General features: G+C 39.2%; 1 protein-coding gene across 3 annotated transcripts in view; it reads left to right on the top strand.

Moving 5' to 3' along the window:
• The first annotated feature begins 446 nt into the window (after nt 1-446).
• Nucleotides 447-17,197, top strand: part of LOC107863304 (DNA mismatch repair protein MSH3) — a 22,642-nt gene continuing 5,891 nt past the window's right edge. For all 3 annotated transcript variants that reach the window (XM_047409345.1, XM_047409344.1, XM_016709173.2), the window contains exons 1-9: nt 447-1,644; nt 2,756-2,950; nt 3,212-3,376; nt 6,908-7,006; nt 7,092-7,340; nt 7,656-7,907; nt 7,982-8,113; nt 11,343-11,603; nt 11,681-11,752. In XM_047409345.1, the coding sequence (XP_047265301.1) occupies nt 703-1,644; nt 2,756-2,950; nt 3,212-3,376; nt 6,908-7,006; nt 7,092-7,340; nt 7,656-7,907; nt 7,982-8,113; nt 11,343-11,603; nt 11,681-11,752 (2,367 nt within the window). In that variant the 5' untranslated portion in view covers nt 447-702. The remainder of the gene's footprint in view (nt 1,645-2,755; nt 2,951-3,211; nt 3,377-6,907; nt 7,007-7,091; nt 7,341-7,655; nt 7,908-7,981; nt 8,114-11,342; nt 11,604-11,680; nt 11,753-17,197) is intronic.

Genomic DNA, 17,197 nt, shown 5'->3' with positions numbered 1-17,197 from the left:
TATTTTATTATTATTATAGTTTCATCTTTAATTTATATTTAAATAAATTATATTTAGATATATTATATAACTTAAATTTTAGAAAAGATAAATTTATGAAAGAGTAGAAGTTTATTTAGAACTCTTCAACTATGAATTTCTATTTTTAAGCTAATGATTTTTTTCAAAATAAATAAAGAATAATGCATTTTAATATTCAAATAATTCATTTTTTTTATTATATTACTATTAACTTTATCCTAAAAATAGTCATATGACTTCTCAATAGCTTGTCAAGTCAATAGCTTGTCAAGTGGCTAATTGTTGTGCTTCGTCCTCTACTTTATAATATATACGGAAGATTTGAGTTGGGAGATGTATAAAGAATGGAATGATATTTATTTCAATTCAAAATAATTCAAATGTAGTAATACACAATATATACGTGTAACTATTAATCCGGGACGGAAAAAAAAAAGGAAAAAAGAAAAGAAAAAAAAAACCTATTAATCCGGGACGAGTTTTTGGGGGCACTTGCGCATTTCTCCAAACTTGAAACTGTTTCCAGCGAAATCAACCCAGCGCGCCAACTCGAGCTGCAACACCGCCTTTGCACTTTCCTGCCGTAGTACCGTCAAAATCCGCCACCGTCACCACTACCACTACCACTGTCGCCACCGCATCACCACCACCACCACCACCACCAATATCAACACTGGCACAATGGGAAAACCAAAACAACAAGTAATTTCCCGCTTCTTTGCACCAAAACCAACAAACGAAGCCCCTTCAACTTCAACTTCCCCCTCTACTCCACCACCTCCCAAAATCACTGCCACCGTCACCTTCTCACCTGCTAAACGCCTTAGAACTTCTCAACTCATTTCTCCTCACAACAAACTTTCTTCTCCTTCCGATGATATTCCTACAAAACCCGCCAAAATCCCCAAGCCATCAATCCCGCTACATAATCCCACACTCCACCAGAAGTTTCTGGACAAACTTCTAGAACCATCTGGCCACCTTCTAGAACCTTCTAAATGTCACGAAATTGTAAATCCCAAGTATACGCCGCTAGAGCAACAAGTTGTGGAGCTAAAGGCGAAGTACCCAGATGTTTTATTAATGATTGAAGTCGGTTACAAGTACAGATTTTTCGGTCAGGATGCAGAAAATGCTGCGAGAGTTTTGGGTATTTATGCACATATGGATCATAATTTCTTAACAGCTAGTGTACCAACGTTTCGGTTGAATGTTCATGTAAGGAGGTTGGTGAGTGCAGGGTACAAAGTAGGGGTTGTTAAACAAACGGAAACTGCGGCAATTAAGGCTCATGGGTCGAATAGATTGGGCCCTTTTGGACGTGGATTGTCAGCATTGTATACGAAAGCTACTCTTGAGGCTGCTGAAGATGTAGGAGGTGGAGATGAGGGGTTTGGGTCGTGTAATAACTATTTGGTTTGTGTTGTTGAGAAGGAAATGAATGTTGAGGGTTATGGAGGTGATGTGAAACTTGGGGTTGTTGGTGTAGAGGTTTCGACTGGGGATGTTGTTTATGGGGAGTTCAATGATAATTTCATGAGGGCTGGCTTGGAGGCTATGATCCTCAACTTGTTGCCAGCTGAATTGCTTGTTGGCAGGCCTATATCTAAGCAGACAGAGAAGGTAATTGCTACTCATTTATATGAAAATCTACGATAGAAGTAAGAGAAACCTTTGGTCTCACATTGATTTCCTTTTTATGGAGATACGATATCCACTTTGTTAAGAATTAATTAGAGAATAGGAGTTTATTACTCTCTAAAAGCATACAAACTGGAGCTACATGCTAAAAAATCTTTATTAGTAGATCGTTCCTGTTGCAGGTTCTTTGTTAATTGCGTCTGCATTGATTTGGTAAAATAAATTTGCATTCTGTTTCTAGATTGAAGACTGAGCCAAAGAATCTTTATAAATGGTGTTCCATTTGAGGCAGGAAAGACTGTAAAACTTAATTTCCAAAAGTCGAGCTGACTGTGTAAAATAGAACTCGTGTTTGCCATATCTTGGATGGGACAAATACATGCATGTCATCCTGATTCAGGCAGTGGTAGAGTGGCCTCCTGTTTTGGTAAAATAATGGTTGCTCCTCATCCTTTGTCACTGTATGTTGTAAAGAAGTTGCTGTTTTAGGATTATGACCTTTTCTTGGGAGCAAACTTGGGTAATTCAAACAGGGAAGTTATTTATAAGTAGTGAAAACCAGCCAAACCGCAAGATATCACTCATATAACCAAACTAGCAAGTGGATAGTTATTTATATCCAAGAATGGTGAATATCCAGGTGAGATGAATGCAACATTTAAACTCCAAGAACATTTAGAGTGGCCAGTCATGTAAATAAGACAGGAAATTGGCTTGATAATCAGTTTGAAGGTAGAGCATTTCTTACTTTTGTTTGCCTTGTCCAATATTTCTTAGTAATATCTTCAAGAACCAGAAAATAGAATAGCATTATTGACTTTTTTCTAGGGTTTTTGCGCATGAAATACTGGTCTATTATTCAGTTAGAGTTGTGCTTTTGGATGTTCATTTTATTGGGGAAGCATCTTTCATATTGAAGCTTGTATGGAACTCGTAACAAAAACATAAATAAATTGAAGTTCGTACCAAAATGATTTCAATTGAATATCAGAGCTATCAGAGCTGTCATGATGACGTAGTTGAAAGTGGCACAGTATGAATGTTTGTCTCCAAAACTCAGTGGTTGCGCTTTAATTTGTTCTATTCTTTTCAGCTGCTACTGGCTTATGCTGGATCTGCATCTAATGTCCGGGTGGAGGATGTATCATCAGATCAGTTCAGTCACGGTGGTGCTCTGAATGAAGTGATGTCTCTCTATGAGGGCATGAAGGAAAATTATTTGTTAGATGTCCAAGAAAAGGAAGAGGCTGAAATGAAAATGCACGAATGCAATCAAATTGCAATCAAGGTGTAATTTTTACTCTTCATGGAATTAGAGGCTTAACACCTTAACAAACTAAATTTTTAATATGCCATCTATTGGAATCGAAATGTCGAATATCTTCATACCTTTGTTATGTGGACATGTATGTTTGTACTTTCTTATTTTGTGTTCTTTGCTTTGTCTTTGGGTGGGGTTAATTGCCCCCCACAACCACCACCACCAACAGAGAGAGAGAGAGCGAGCAATAGATGTATCTCTTTCTCATCATTTTATTTTGAATTGTAGGGAATTATGGCGATGCCTAGTTTGGCTATACAAGCATTGAGCCTAGTTGTTAGGCATCTAAAACAATTTGGTTTGGAAAGAGTTCTGTGCTTGGGAGCTTCATTTCGTCCCTTCACTAGCAACATGGAGATGACTCTGTCAGCCAATGCACTGCAGCAACTTGAGGTGAGTGGGCTAGTCCTCCCCCCTTCAAAAGCAAATAAAATGGAAGAGAAGAACAAAGACAATTCTTTTGGATAAATTCTATAATTGAACTTCAGTAATTCTTGGACTCCCAGGCATGAACAACACATTTTTCTTATTGTTTTCATTGCAAAGATTTCTTCTCAAAGAAATAAATGATGGGACTTAAAATTAAAGGAGGATGTGATTGTATTTGCCATAGCAAACAAAATAAAACAGGAGTGAGGGTGACAGTTATTATGACTTTTAATCATGAAGTAAGCAAAATTAGTTAGGTTTAGGGGGAACTATCTGTAAATGTTAACCTCAGTAAACTTGAGCACGATCGACTTAATTTTGCTTTCGTGATAGAATCTAAATTTGCTTCCATGACAGCATTTATGGTTTTCGGACAAGCAGACTCCGCACTGTAATGCAAATAAGCATTTAATGAGCAACTTTCAATTGTCTGATGGTTGATTTAATCAAGTTAGTGCATTGTAATGTATAGATAGTCTAGATGTGGATAACGTACCTAGTTTAAAGGCAACCAATGGCTCTCTCCTGAAATGTTTGTAGGATTGGTAAAACCTCACAAGTTTCTGAACCAGCCAGACAAGAGGATAGCTCCCTCCCCCTCAATCCTTGAGGTTGGCAATTTGAGTCACCAATGGAGCAAAGTGAGGAACTCTTTTAGCTCATGGGAAGGAGGACTTGTGAGGTTACAAACATTAGAAATCGAAGCTCCAGCATATTCCTTCCTTCCATGTTTCCTTCTCTCCTTACTTTCTCACACTCGTCTCTTCCTCACTTAATTGGTTCCTTCCTCACCTTTCTTCCTTTAGCTCGCTGATTTTTCTTCCTCCACCAACTTTAGTAGTGTATATGAACGATGGTAGATCTGTCATTTTGGATGAAGTAGATACTACTCTGGTGAAGGTTTTATATATATTTGGTGAAAATTTTGAAGATTTTGGTCTTTGTTTAATCCAGTGAACTTAATGCCTCATTTGTCCGAACAGAATTGCACTTATAGGGAATCCATGTTTTTTCACTAGTTTTTGGCTGGGGCATAGTTAGTGGATTGCTCTAGAATCAGCTATTAATCTGTTTGCTCAATATTTTTTTCATTTCTTACTTTACAAGAGTAGATAAAATAAATATATTGTATTCAAAATTTACTCTGCTCTACTTTTGGACAGTGTGACAGGGAAAATAATATGGAGAGATAACTTACTCATGATCTTATTCTTATAAAGATCATCTGTGGTTGGAGAACCCCATAATTAACTATTGTTCATATGTTTTCGAGTAATAGGTGTAAAATGATATTAGTATTTTTCGTGTTTTTCTTTTTTATCTCAGCATATATAAATGCAACATGAATCAGATTGCAACTATATTGATTCCTTACTAGTATTGAACCATGGTAGGAACAATATAGAGTTTTCTGTTGGTTCGAACTTGTAAAGATTGGGCTAAACATCTCTTGCTTCCTCAATAGAACTCTTTCACACTGGTATAGTGAATTTTCCAGGTTATGTGTTGTTTAGAGGGTCATATCCAGTGTTTAAAAAGCAAAAGCGCAAAAAAGCGATAGGGTCCATGGGCCTTGAAGCAAAAAACATGAAGTGAAGAGCACACTTCTTTGAAGTGTAAAAGTAGTGGAGTTTTTTTTTTTTTAAAAACACATGATTAGTGCTATAATAATCAAACTGTAATTAAAGTAAGGGGTAGTTTGGTTAGGAAACAAGTTATGATGGGATTAGTTATACTAGGATTAGTTATGCTGGGATTAGTTGTCCTGGGATTAGTTATCATGATATTATTTTTTAGTGATTGTTTGGTTTGTAGTACTAAAAATAATATGCATTGCATTCTTCTTAAGAATATATTGTTTGTTTACAAAAATACCCTTCACCTTATTTAGTTTAGTTTTTTTTTATGAAAATTTTATTGATAAGAAGAATTATGATCACATACATTGAAATAAAGGTTCTATCATATCATAGAACAAAAGTAAAATAAAGGTTGGGCAACTATAGTGTTGATCAAACTCATTAGTCCCAACTCCCAACAATAGAGTAAATAATTCCATCAATAGTGTTGCTGCTAATCTGCAGTAGGGAAGTAAAAATAAATAGATACACAAAAATATGAAAAATAAATAGATACGCCTTGTAGCAGTAAATTGTTATGGAAACACCCCAGAAGTGATCGGTATTGCTGGCTCCCCAACTCTCTTTTGAGTAAGAAACTTTTGCAGCAATGTTTTTACATTTCAAAACCATGAACAGTTGCCTCGTAGTCTTGTAATATTCAGTTTCCAACCATGCAGAAAGCTCTTCAGTATTTCCCAAAGTCCTCTCAAACATTTCATCTGCAATGTTACTTCCAAAATGTTTGGTGAATACTCCCTCTAAACCATCTCTATGGTTACTGTTGTGACTTTTTGAATCAATGGTTGATTGCAATCATGTCATCTCCATTCTCTCTATGCTAAAACAATCATTTTTCTCGACCACTTTAGTCATGTCTTCATCAGAGGGAAAACACCATGTCTTCATTTGCTTCATAAGTGGTATTCCCTATTTTCACGCGCTCTCCACCACAATTTATGTGTACTGCAGACAATCTGCATATAATTCAAAGTTGAAACAAATGATCAAACTTTTGCCTCTATGAAATATGACGGACACACAGAAAACTGATTTTCTCCTTAATTGAACAAGAAACTGATGAAGTACTGTATAACTGAAACTTATCAAAACAGAATCTTAGAGAGGGTAATTTTGTCATTTTATGGCTTTATCTCAAGATAAGTTATGTTGGGATTACTTATATCATGCAAAGGATAGGATAACTTATCCTGGTACTATTTGTTAATCCTGAGATAAGTTATTCCGAACTTGGCAACCAAACAAGTCACCAAAAATTTTATCCCGGGACTATTTGTTTTAATACCTTACACCAAACGACCCCTAACTGACTTCAGCAACCAACCGATTTTAATCCAAACCCACAGAGATTCAAAGAACTAATGGCTTTCCTTGGACTTGGGATCACTCACGCTTCATTGTTTGAAGTGCACTCTTCTCTAGAGCACATGGCTTCATCCATGAAGGGATGATCCCTTAGTTTGAGTCGCTTCGTTGTTTCAAGCTACAAAGAAGTGGCTTTTAATAATAGTGGGGACATCTGGAAGAATTACTGTGGTTACTTCTGTTAAGGTTTTGATTAATTATAATATTAGGCAGAGTGGAGAGTAGTATGATTTAACAATCTCTTTTTCTGGCTAAGAAACGTCAAAGATCCCTAGCTTGTCAGGGTATCGGAATTTTAAAAGGAAAAAAAAAAGATAAATAGTTCTTAAGTAATTTGATTATTACGTGTTGTATACAATATACAATTTGGTAGGAGTTTCAAAAGTTCTCTTTTCCTTCTGTCTACTTTACTGCACCGGCAGTCTCTTAGCTATCAGAAGATACAATATGCATAATTTTTTCACCATTTTTTATTTTACATATGATGTAGGTTTTGATGAATAACTTTGACGGATCAGACTCTGGCTCCTTGTTGCATTGTATGAACCAGACCCTTACTTTATTTGGTTCAAGGCTTCTCAGACATTGGGTATGGAGATCTTTTGGCTGTATGTTTGTTGTGTTTTGATAATATGAACGGATACAAGGTACATGTGTGATTTCGTATTTTGCAGGTGACTCATCCTTTATGTGATAGAAACATGATAGGTGCTCGTCTTGATGCAGTTTCAGAGATTGCAGAATCTATGAAAACTTATCAAACTTCTCATACTTCTGTCTTAGAGGAGGAAGGTGATGATGTCAACAGTTCGCAACCAGAGATACATCATATAATCGTTTCAGTTTTGTCCACTATAGGAAGATCACCAGATATCCAGCGCGGTCTTACGAGAATCTTTCACAGAAAAGCTACCGCCGCTGAGGTGAAGGGATTTAATTGGTCAAGATTATTTTAGCTTTATACTATGCTACAGTCTCTCATCTGAAGGGAAAAATCATCAAAATGCAACTTTAAAAAGGTTCCATCACATATGAAACAGGTTCCGGTAACTACAGGCAGGAACCTGTGGTGGGAGATATTGATTTTCAATTAGATGTCCCAATCAGCTTGCAATGCTTAGACATATCATGATGATAACATATTTTTGAACAGTCGCACAAGTTTACATTGTTCCTTGAATTGATTTTGCAACTTCAACTGTCTTTTAGATGAAATTTAATAGGAATTTCTGTGTCAGTTTATTGCAGTCATTCAAGCTATTTTGATTGCTGCAAAACAACTTCAGCAGCTTTGCATAGAAGAGGACAAAAGCACGAATCCGCAAAGAGAGACCTTGCGCTCTGTCCTGTTGAGAAAGCTGATATCCGTTACCTCATCTTCTACTGTTATTAATGCTGCTGCAAAGCTTTTATCTGCTTTAAACAAGGAAGCTGCTGACAGACATGATCTTCGCAACTTATTTATCATTTCTGATGGAAAGTTCCCAGAGGTTTGTTGTATTCTTTTCCGTGGCTTATTTCTTGCCTGCACTTGATCCATTGACCACTTTCAGTTGGTTCACAGGTTGCTGAAGGTACAAGGAGAGTTGAGTTGGCAACTGAGAAGTTAGACTCATTAATTGGTGTGTATCGCAAACAGCTTCACATCAACAAATTGGAGTATACGGGTGTAGCTGGAATCACACATCTGATAGAGGTACATTAGTAAAAGAAGTCGACATCATATTCCGATCACAGCATCATATTCCAATCTTCTTGTAATCTCTCTGTCATGTTAAGTGTTCTGTTTTTCCAAAATATAGATGTTATTTTGCTGTTGGCAATCTGGAAATATTTTGTTGTGCATTGCTGCTCTGGAGCCTGTTTCTCTTAGTTGAATTTAAGTTGCTTTAAACAACAAGGGCTGAAAAACACTTTTCAAGTGCTGGAACTGGTTTTATGTAAATAAGCAAATTCGTGTTTGGATAGAAGAGTGAAAACTGAAAATAAGAGTTGATGTGTTTTGAATTGGTAGAGAAGTGCTTATCAATACTTCATCTGGTACAGTGACAAAAGATCCTTAATGTGTCAACACTATACATGAAGGAGTTGATTACTTCAGTTCATGCTTCAATCCACTTTCAGTTCTGAATTGATTAGATAAGATCATCTTTAATAAGTAAATTATTTATTTGAATCAAAATATAATAATCAATAACTTGATTAAAATGGGAACTATATATGCTTGATACATTGTTTAGAAAAAATTTAAGAATCTTGTTACCCATAGAATTATTATCTAATTGTCAATGAACTATCTCAAGCTACATTCTCGTTAACAGATCACAGTAAAATTCACAGGGTACTTGCACTAGGGTGGGGAAATAGTTCTTAAATCGAGACATAGCTTTCTAGAAGGAAAACTAGTTTTGTTTTGCATCTAGGTCGCTAAGCGCAACTGAATGAAAAAGGAAGCAAAAACACTTGCTTTACAGAATGCAGAATAGTTTAAACACAAATCATGTCAGGTCCTAAGGAAAGCTCCCAGTCACTTGCCTTTGTTTTCATCTTCACAAGTTTCCTCTAGATTATTGTCATTATCCAGAGATGAATTGCGAGAGATGGGATAAAGGAGGAAAAGAAACATCTGAGTTAGAGCTTTTCTTGTGAGCTGTATTTTGGAGAAGTATCAGGGATATAATGTGAAATACTTGGTAAACCCTAAAAGCTTTTAAGCTGTAACTTGGTAAACCCTAAAAGCTTTTAAGCTGTCTTATAGCCTGTTTGGGATTGCTTATTTTTCAAAATAAGCACTTATTTTGAGAAAAAAATAATTTTTTAAAAAAGAAGGGTGTTTGGTAAACATGCAAAAGTGCTTTTAAACATAAGCAGAAGTAGTTTTTCTGCTTCTGGGAAGAAACAGAAAATTTTTGCTTCTCAAAAAAAGCAGAAGCAGAAAATTATTTTTGTATGACAAATATATCCCTATCACACACACACACATATATACCTTATTAATTAATTAACATATCTTACAAGTTTGATTAACGTTTGATTTTTAAAATTTTACATTTCTTATTTACGTCATAATTCTTTATGATTTATATATTGTTATTTTATTTTCACTCAACTTTTTAAATAAATTTGAAAATATCATTGATGATGATGACTAAAGAATATATAAATTATTTTAGAGTACGTACTTTTTAATTAAATAAAAAAAATTTAATTAAAAATATTAACATAGATATTTAAAATAATTTTTCTCTATAAATTGATTTTAGTAATAAAGACTATTGATAGATGTCTTTTTTGGTCATTTTTTTCAAAAAAACACTTCTTGAAAAAGATTATCCAAACATAATTTAATTATCAAAAGTACTTTTCGAATGAATTTACCAAACACAAATTGTTTTTTTTTTTTAAAACACTTTTTTGAAAAACCATTTTATAAAAGTGCTTAAATAAACAGTTTTGTAACAGCAATCCCAAACGGGCCCTTAGCTGATGACTTTTGGCTTATTTTGTCTTTAGTATACTTTTTAAGTTTACCAAACACTAATATAAGCCGAGAAATGCTTAAAGCCCACTTAGACAGCCACTTAGTTCACATGTGGTGAACTAAACTTCTTCACTGGCATCCAACTCAATTTGTATTAATTGATTGCCCAACTAGAAATGATAATGAATTGCACGTGTCATTGAAAGGAGGAGTGCAAACAAGCAGATAAATATAATGCAAGAATACCACGTTACTTATTTCCTCTTATGAGGGAGAAAGAAAAATGTACATTTTTGGAGATAGATGTTGTGTTGGTTTCTTCTACTTCGGTGTCGTGATTCATCTCATATTTACTCTATTTGCCTAAATATCCAGATAGAGATGAATTGTGGGAGATGGGATAATGGATGAAAAAGAAACATCTGAGTTAGAGCTTTTCTTGTGAGCTGTATTTTGGAGAAGTATCGGGGATAATAAAGTAAAATACTTGGTAAACCCTAAAAGCTTTTAAGCTGTCTAACTCATGACTTTTGACTTATTTTGTCTTTAGTACACTTTTTAAGTTTACCAAACATTAATATAAGCCGAGAAATGCTTAAAAGCCCACCTAAACAGCCTCTTAGTTCACATGTGGTGAACTGAATTTCTTCGAAGATATCCAACTCAATTTGTATTAATTGATGGCCCAACTAGAAATGATAATCAAATGCACGGGTCATTGGAAAGGAGTCGTCCAAACAAGCAGATAAATATAATGCAAGTATACCACGCTACTTATTTCCTCTTATGAGGGAGAAAAAAAAAGGTACATTTTTGGAGATAGATGTTGTGTTGTTTTTTTCTACTTTGTCGTGATTCATCTCATATTTACTCTATTTGTCTAAGTATTTATTCATTTGGTTTTATTTTTGAGTTTGTTCTTTTTATTGTTTATTTTCTATTTTTCTTTTATTTGGGGTGGGGGGTGGGCATATAGGTAGGAGAGGGAATGTAGTTATGGATTGTCCAAGAAAGTAAGGAGCGTGCCCCCCTGGAGAGGATACCATGTTTGGCCAGCAACAACTAGTGTTAGACATGTCTTGTTAGTCCATGTTCTTCTGCCCACTACCATTTTCTTTTCATCTGGTGCGTAGTTTGTTCCACAAAGAGATATAGTTAATGCCTTTTCCCTTCTTAAATTTTCCTGGGATGCGAGTGCCGAGTAGACACTTTTAAAAGACATTGCATATCAACTGTCTGTGTCACGTTCTACTCTGCAGTTCTTTGAGAAAATATTCTGCTTGTAGGTGCTACATAGCCAGCCAAGGTAGCTCCAAGCTTAAGCCTTTAGGCTGTTATTGTCTTTACATCTCAACTTGTAGTTCATTGTGAGATTTTGAAACCGAGGCAGTATGCCTTTTAGGTCCTGCTGTCTTTATTTGACTTTAAGATGCTTCAACTGCAGTTGTCTCTAAACACAAAAGTGCCTCCAGATTGGGTCAAAGTGAACAGTACTAAGAAAGTAATTCGATATCATCCACCAGAAGTATTAGCGGGTTTAGATGAGTTAGCATTGGCAAATGAGCAGCTCACTGTCATCTGCCAAGTCGCATGGAATAATTTTTTGACGGGTTTTGGTGTGTACTTTGGCGAGTTCCAAGCTGTTGTGCAAGCCCTGGCTTCATTGGATTGTCTAAATTCTCTCGCCATTCTCTCGAGGAATAAGGTCAAAGATTACGGTTCCCCTTTTGTTGCTTCTACTTGCTTTATTGGATGTAAATAGTCGTTTATTGTTTGTTTCAGAATTATGTCCGTCCGCTCTTTGTGGAAGATGATGAGGCTGTTCAGATACATATTTTCTCTGGTCGTCACCCGGTATGTGCTAAAAACATTGCTCAAGAAAGTTTCTCCATTTTAAGTCTTTAGATATTGCAGTTTAACTTCTGTTGGTGAAACGAAGACAACTTCCTTAAGCTAACAAAGACCGCAGACTAAATTCTGGTATTTAAGTGGAGAAGGGTAAAGGGGCTGACCCATTATTTCCCTGAGTTACGAACCGGCCAGTCCTCTGGACTTTAAAAGGACTTTCCTGGTCATTAAAAATTGTTTAGATGACAAGAGCATAGCTCAAGTGGAAAGCTCCCTCAACCTCCAAATTTGTGTGGTTAGTCACCTAGGGAGCAAAGTTGGAACAGTTTTTCTGGTTTAGATCAAAAGAGGGAACAGTTCTGCCAGTAGCTCAAACTAGCTGCCGAGGTTCTTTATTTAGTCAGTGAGTGGAACAAAAACAGGTTATAGCACTCTCATTTGTCTATCATGTGCTCAAGAAGCTTGGGTCTATTTTGCCGATGGGCCAATGGCTATATTTCTTGTTTGATCTCAAGATTGAAAGGATCAGGATTTAACGTGCTTCAAAGATCTCCCTGCTTACCTTGAGAGGTTATCAAGACAACTTTTTTGACTATGGGGAAGGAGGGTTGGGTTGGACAAGATGTAGGTTACCACTCAAAAAGAATGTTTTAGATTAGACAGTTTTATGTCTTAATCTGCATTAGATACCCAAGGATAGGGTTATTACATTTCACACTTCTTTGGTATCTGAAAGTTAAGAATCCAACGGGTTTCTGTTTCTTTATCCAAAGTTAAGGAAGGCAGCAACCGTTATCAGCATTTGCTTTGTAGGAAGAAGTTTGTGCATCAATAGCATCTACCATGTTTTACTACGATGTCTTTTACCTGCTTTAAGTTCTACTTTGGTCCTGTTGAATTTCATCAGTATAAAAGAAGGCATCCTATCCTATTTTCCAGCAAAAATATGATGAATCTGAATGGAAAATATCCTGAATTTTGAAGTCATTGGGCTACATTGCTTAATTTACAGTGAATATCAGGTATCTATAATTAGTATGTCACCTGGATTTAGGTATTGAATGTGAATAATCTGGTAACCTTAATCATGCTAAGTCATTCAGCAATTACATTTTTGTGCCACTTGGCAACTCATCCATTTCACATTCTGCCATTCCTACAAAGAAACCCTGGGTTTTGGCTTTGGAGAAACAAAGATTTTATCCTAAAATCCCTCTTCCTTCACTTGATATCAGTCTTTGTCTCAATGAATATTAACTTTAAATTGCTTAGTCCATCCCGTTACTAATTCCTTATTAAAACAAATTTTTTTTGGATAACCGTGGTGTCAGGGCTAGCATGCGCGCGCACTTTGACTAATTCCACGAGATACCTCATACCTGCCACCTCCTACCTCCTACCTCCCACCTCCCACCTCCCACCTCCCACCTCCCACCAGCAACAGGTACTAGATTACTCTGTCCACCAAGGCTAAAACAGATGACAAGAAATCACCTTATGTTTGTCTCTATTGGGAATTTTTGAACCTGAGACCTCATGTCAAAACAATTTGAATATAAGAATTTTGTCAATAATTCTTGTTGTATTGGTTTACGACGTGTAACTAAATAATTCTTTTAAAGAAGGCAAAATGTTTTCCCTTTCAGTTGATCGACAAAATAATTAAGAAATAACAACAACAACAACAACAACAACAAACCCAGTGTATTCCCACCTAGTGGGGTCTGGGGGGTAAGATGTACGCAGTCCATACCTCTACCTCTGATGAAGTAGAAAGGCTGTTTCCGATAGACCCTCGGCTCAAGGCACGAGATACCACACAAACACATAGTAAAGCACAGAAGCAGCTTACATAACATAAATACGGCACCCATAAGTAATATAAAACAGAGGAAAGCAGAGGAAAACACACAGATTCGTAGTAAAACATGAAACACGGAACACAGAATCATAGCAAGAATAAAACCTCCACCAAGTAATTCCCTACACTAGCGACCCAAACTGGCCCTAATCCTCTGCCGTAATTCGCGTCCTCCAGACCTTCCTATCTAGGGTCATGTCCTCGGTGAGCTGTAACTGTTCCATGTCCCGCCTAATCACCTCACCCCAGTACTTCTTCGGCCTACCCCTACCCCGCCTAAAACCATCCAACGCTAGCCTCTCACACCTACGGACCGGGGCATCCATGCCCCTCCTCTTCACGCGTCCGAACCATCTCAATCGTGCTTCCCGCATCTTGCACTCCACTGAAGTCACACCAACCTTCTCCCGGATAGTCTCATTCTGAACTCTATCCCCTCTAGTCAGTCCACACATCTAGCGCAACGTCCGCATTTCTGCCACCATTTTTTGGATGTGGGAGTTCTTAACTGGCCAACACTCCGCTCCATACAACAAGGCCGGACGGACTACCACCCTGTAGAATTTGCCTTTAAGCTTGGGCGGCACCTTCTTATCACACAGCACCCCCGACGCGAGTTTCCACTTCATCCATCCCGCCCCAATACGGTGCGAGACATCCTCGTCAATCTCACCGTTACTCTGGATCACGGACCCAAGATACTTGAGCTTATCCCTCTTACATACCTCCTGTGCTTCCAGCTTCACTACTACTTTATTCTCCCGCCTCACGTCATTAAACTTGCATTCCACATACTCTGTCTTGCTTCTGCTCACCCTGAACCCTTTAGACTCAAAGAGTTTGCCTCCACACCTCTAATTTGTCATTCACACCCCCTCGAGTCTCATCTATCAGAATTACATCGTCTGCAAAAAGCATACACCACGGCACCTCCCCTTGAATACGCCGCGTCAACCCATCCATCATCAACGCAAACAAAAAGGGACTAAGAGTAGATCCCTGATGCAATCCTGTCAGGACAGTGAAATGCTCCGAGTCTCCTCCCGCCGTCCTCACCTGGGTTTTCGCTCCGTCATACATATCCTTAATTACCCTGATATATGCCAGCGGTACTCCACTCACCTCCAAGCATCTCCAAAGCACCTTCCTGGGGACTTTGTCGTAAGCCTTCTCCAGGTCGATAAACACCATGTGCAGATCCTTCTTCCTCTCCCTATACTGCTCCACCAACCTCCGTACCAGGTGGATTGCCTCCGTCGTCGAGCGGCCGAGCATAAATCCGAACTGGTTTTCCGAAATAGGCACTATCCGTCTCAGCCTCACCTCGACCACTCTCTCCCAGATTTTCATAGAGTGACTCAATAACTTAATCCCCCTATAGTTATTGCAACTCTGAATGTCCCCCTTATTCTTATAGAGAGGGATCATGGTACTCCACCTCCACGCCTCGGGCATCTTTGCCGTCCTGAAGATTTCATTAAATAATTCAGTCAACCACCTTACACCAGCCTCTCCAACGAACTTCCAAAACTCCACCGGTATCTCATCCGGCCCCGTCGCCCTACCCCTTTCGCATCCTGCGGACAGCCTGTCTAACCTCTTCTACCTTAAAACGTCTACAATAGCTAAAATCCCGACACTCCTCTGAGTGCTCCAGTTCCCCTAACACAATAGCTCTATCCCCTTCGTCATTCAAGAGCCTATGAAAATACGACTGCCATCTCTTCTTAATGTGGCCGTCCTCCACCAACACTCTACCATCCTCCCCCTTAATGCACCTCACCTGATCGAGGTCACGACCCTTCCTCTCCCTAGCCTTAGCGAGTCTAAACAACTTTTTCTCCCCTCCTTTCCCCTGTAACCCTGCATATAAGCTTTCAAAAGCGGCCGTCTTAGCTGCCGTGACTGCTGACTTCGCCTCCTTCCTCGCTAGCTTGTACTCTTTCCTGTTTACCCGCTTCTCCTCTTCGTCCTTACTTTTCACCAACTTAGCATACGCCCCTTTCTTGGTCCCCACTTTCTTCTCCACCTCTTCATTCCACCACCAATCCCCCCGATGATGCCCGGCCCGGCCCCTAGAAACACCCAACACCTCACTTGCATTCTCCCTGATGCACCTTGCCGCCCTGTCCCACATACTATCCACGTCCCCCCTACACTTCCACACCCCCATTCCCGCCAACCTCTCCCCTATCTCCCACGCATTCACTGGCATCAGGTCGCCCCACTTAATTCTCGGTCTACACTCCTTACCCCTCCTCTTTCTATTCTTCTTTATACCCAAATCCATAACCAAGAGCCTATGCTGGGTCGAAAGATTCTCACTCGGAATGACTTTACAGTCCTTACACAACGCCCTATCCCCTTTCCTAAGCAACAAAAAGTCAATCTGAGTCCTGGCTACCGCGCTTCGAAAGGTGATCAGGTGCTCGTCCTTCTTCGGGAAGTCCGAGTTCACCACCACCAGCCCAAAGGCCCTCGCAAACTTCAATAGGGTCGCCCCCTCTTCATTTCTCTCCCCAAAACCAAAACCACCATGCACATCACCAAAGCCTCCCGGTAGCGCCCCGATGTGCCCGTTGAAATCCCCTGCTACAACAATCTTCTCTGAACTAGGCACGCCTCTCACCACCTCCTCCAAAGCCTCCCAAAACCGCATCTTCTCCTCCCCCTCCGATCCCACTTGCGGCGCATAAGCACTACACACGTTCAGGATAAACCCCCGAATGACCAACTTAATAGTCATCAACCTATCGTTGACCCTCTTCACCTCCACTACCTGACCTCTAAGCTCTTCATCTACTAAGATGCCAACTCCATTCCTACGCCTGTCGCTCCCAGAGTACCACAACTTGTAACCATCCACATCCCTAGCCTTAGACCCTACCCACTTGGTCTCTTGGACACACGCAATGTTGATCCTCCTCTTCCTAAGAATCTTCACAAGCTCTATGGACTTATCCTGAAGGGTCCCTATATTCCAAGACCCAACCCTCAGCCTACCGTTACGCCCTCCACTACTCCCCCCCGGGCCAAACCTTGGCCTCCCTCCCACTCCCCTCTCTCCTCATCCCCCCCCGCCCCCACTACTGCCCCACGCCCCAACCTCCTCGGACATGACCCTATCCACCCATTACCGCCCACAGCCACAACTACACGAAAGTATAGGAAAATATACAGATATACACGGTGGTAGTATCAAAGCAGCAGCAAGGAAATACAAGGATCACACAAATTCAAAGGAATACTCCCGAAACAAAACTATACTCAATTAGGGGGCAAACGATACTCAATTGGGTTATTGGGTTAGGGCGCCAATAACCCAATCCAAAGCAGTGGAAGAAACGACCACGCAACAACAGACAACTGACAATATCCACAAATCCCACGCAAGTCAAGGTAGAGGGGCTACTACTAGCATAATACTAAGAATGGAATATGAAATAATGAAATAACGAAAATAACAAAGGTTAAAAGTCACCGGATTACGCTTGGAGCTGCGGCTGCTGGAGACGGAGCGGCGGGTGGCGGCTGGAGACCGGGCGAGGTGGGGGAGGGCTGGTGTACCCCGCCCGGGGGGGGGGGGGGGG

This window comes from Capsicum annuum, chromosome 3 (genome assembly GCF_002878395.1).
Source record: "Capsicum annuum cultivar UCD-10X-F1 chromosome 3, UCD10Xv1.1, whole genome shotgun sequence".
In the NCBI taxonomy this organism is placed as follows: Eukaryota; Viridiplantae; Streptophyta; class Magnoliopsida; order Solanales; family Solanaceae; genus Capsicum; species Capsicum annuum.
This window is presented reverse-complemented; position numbering and strand designations above follow the sequence as displayed.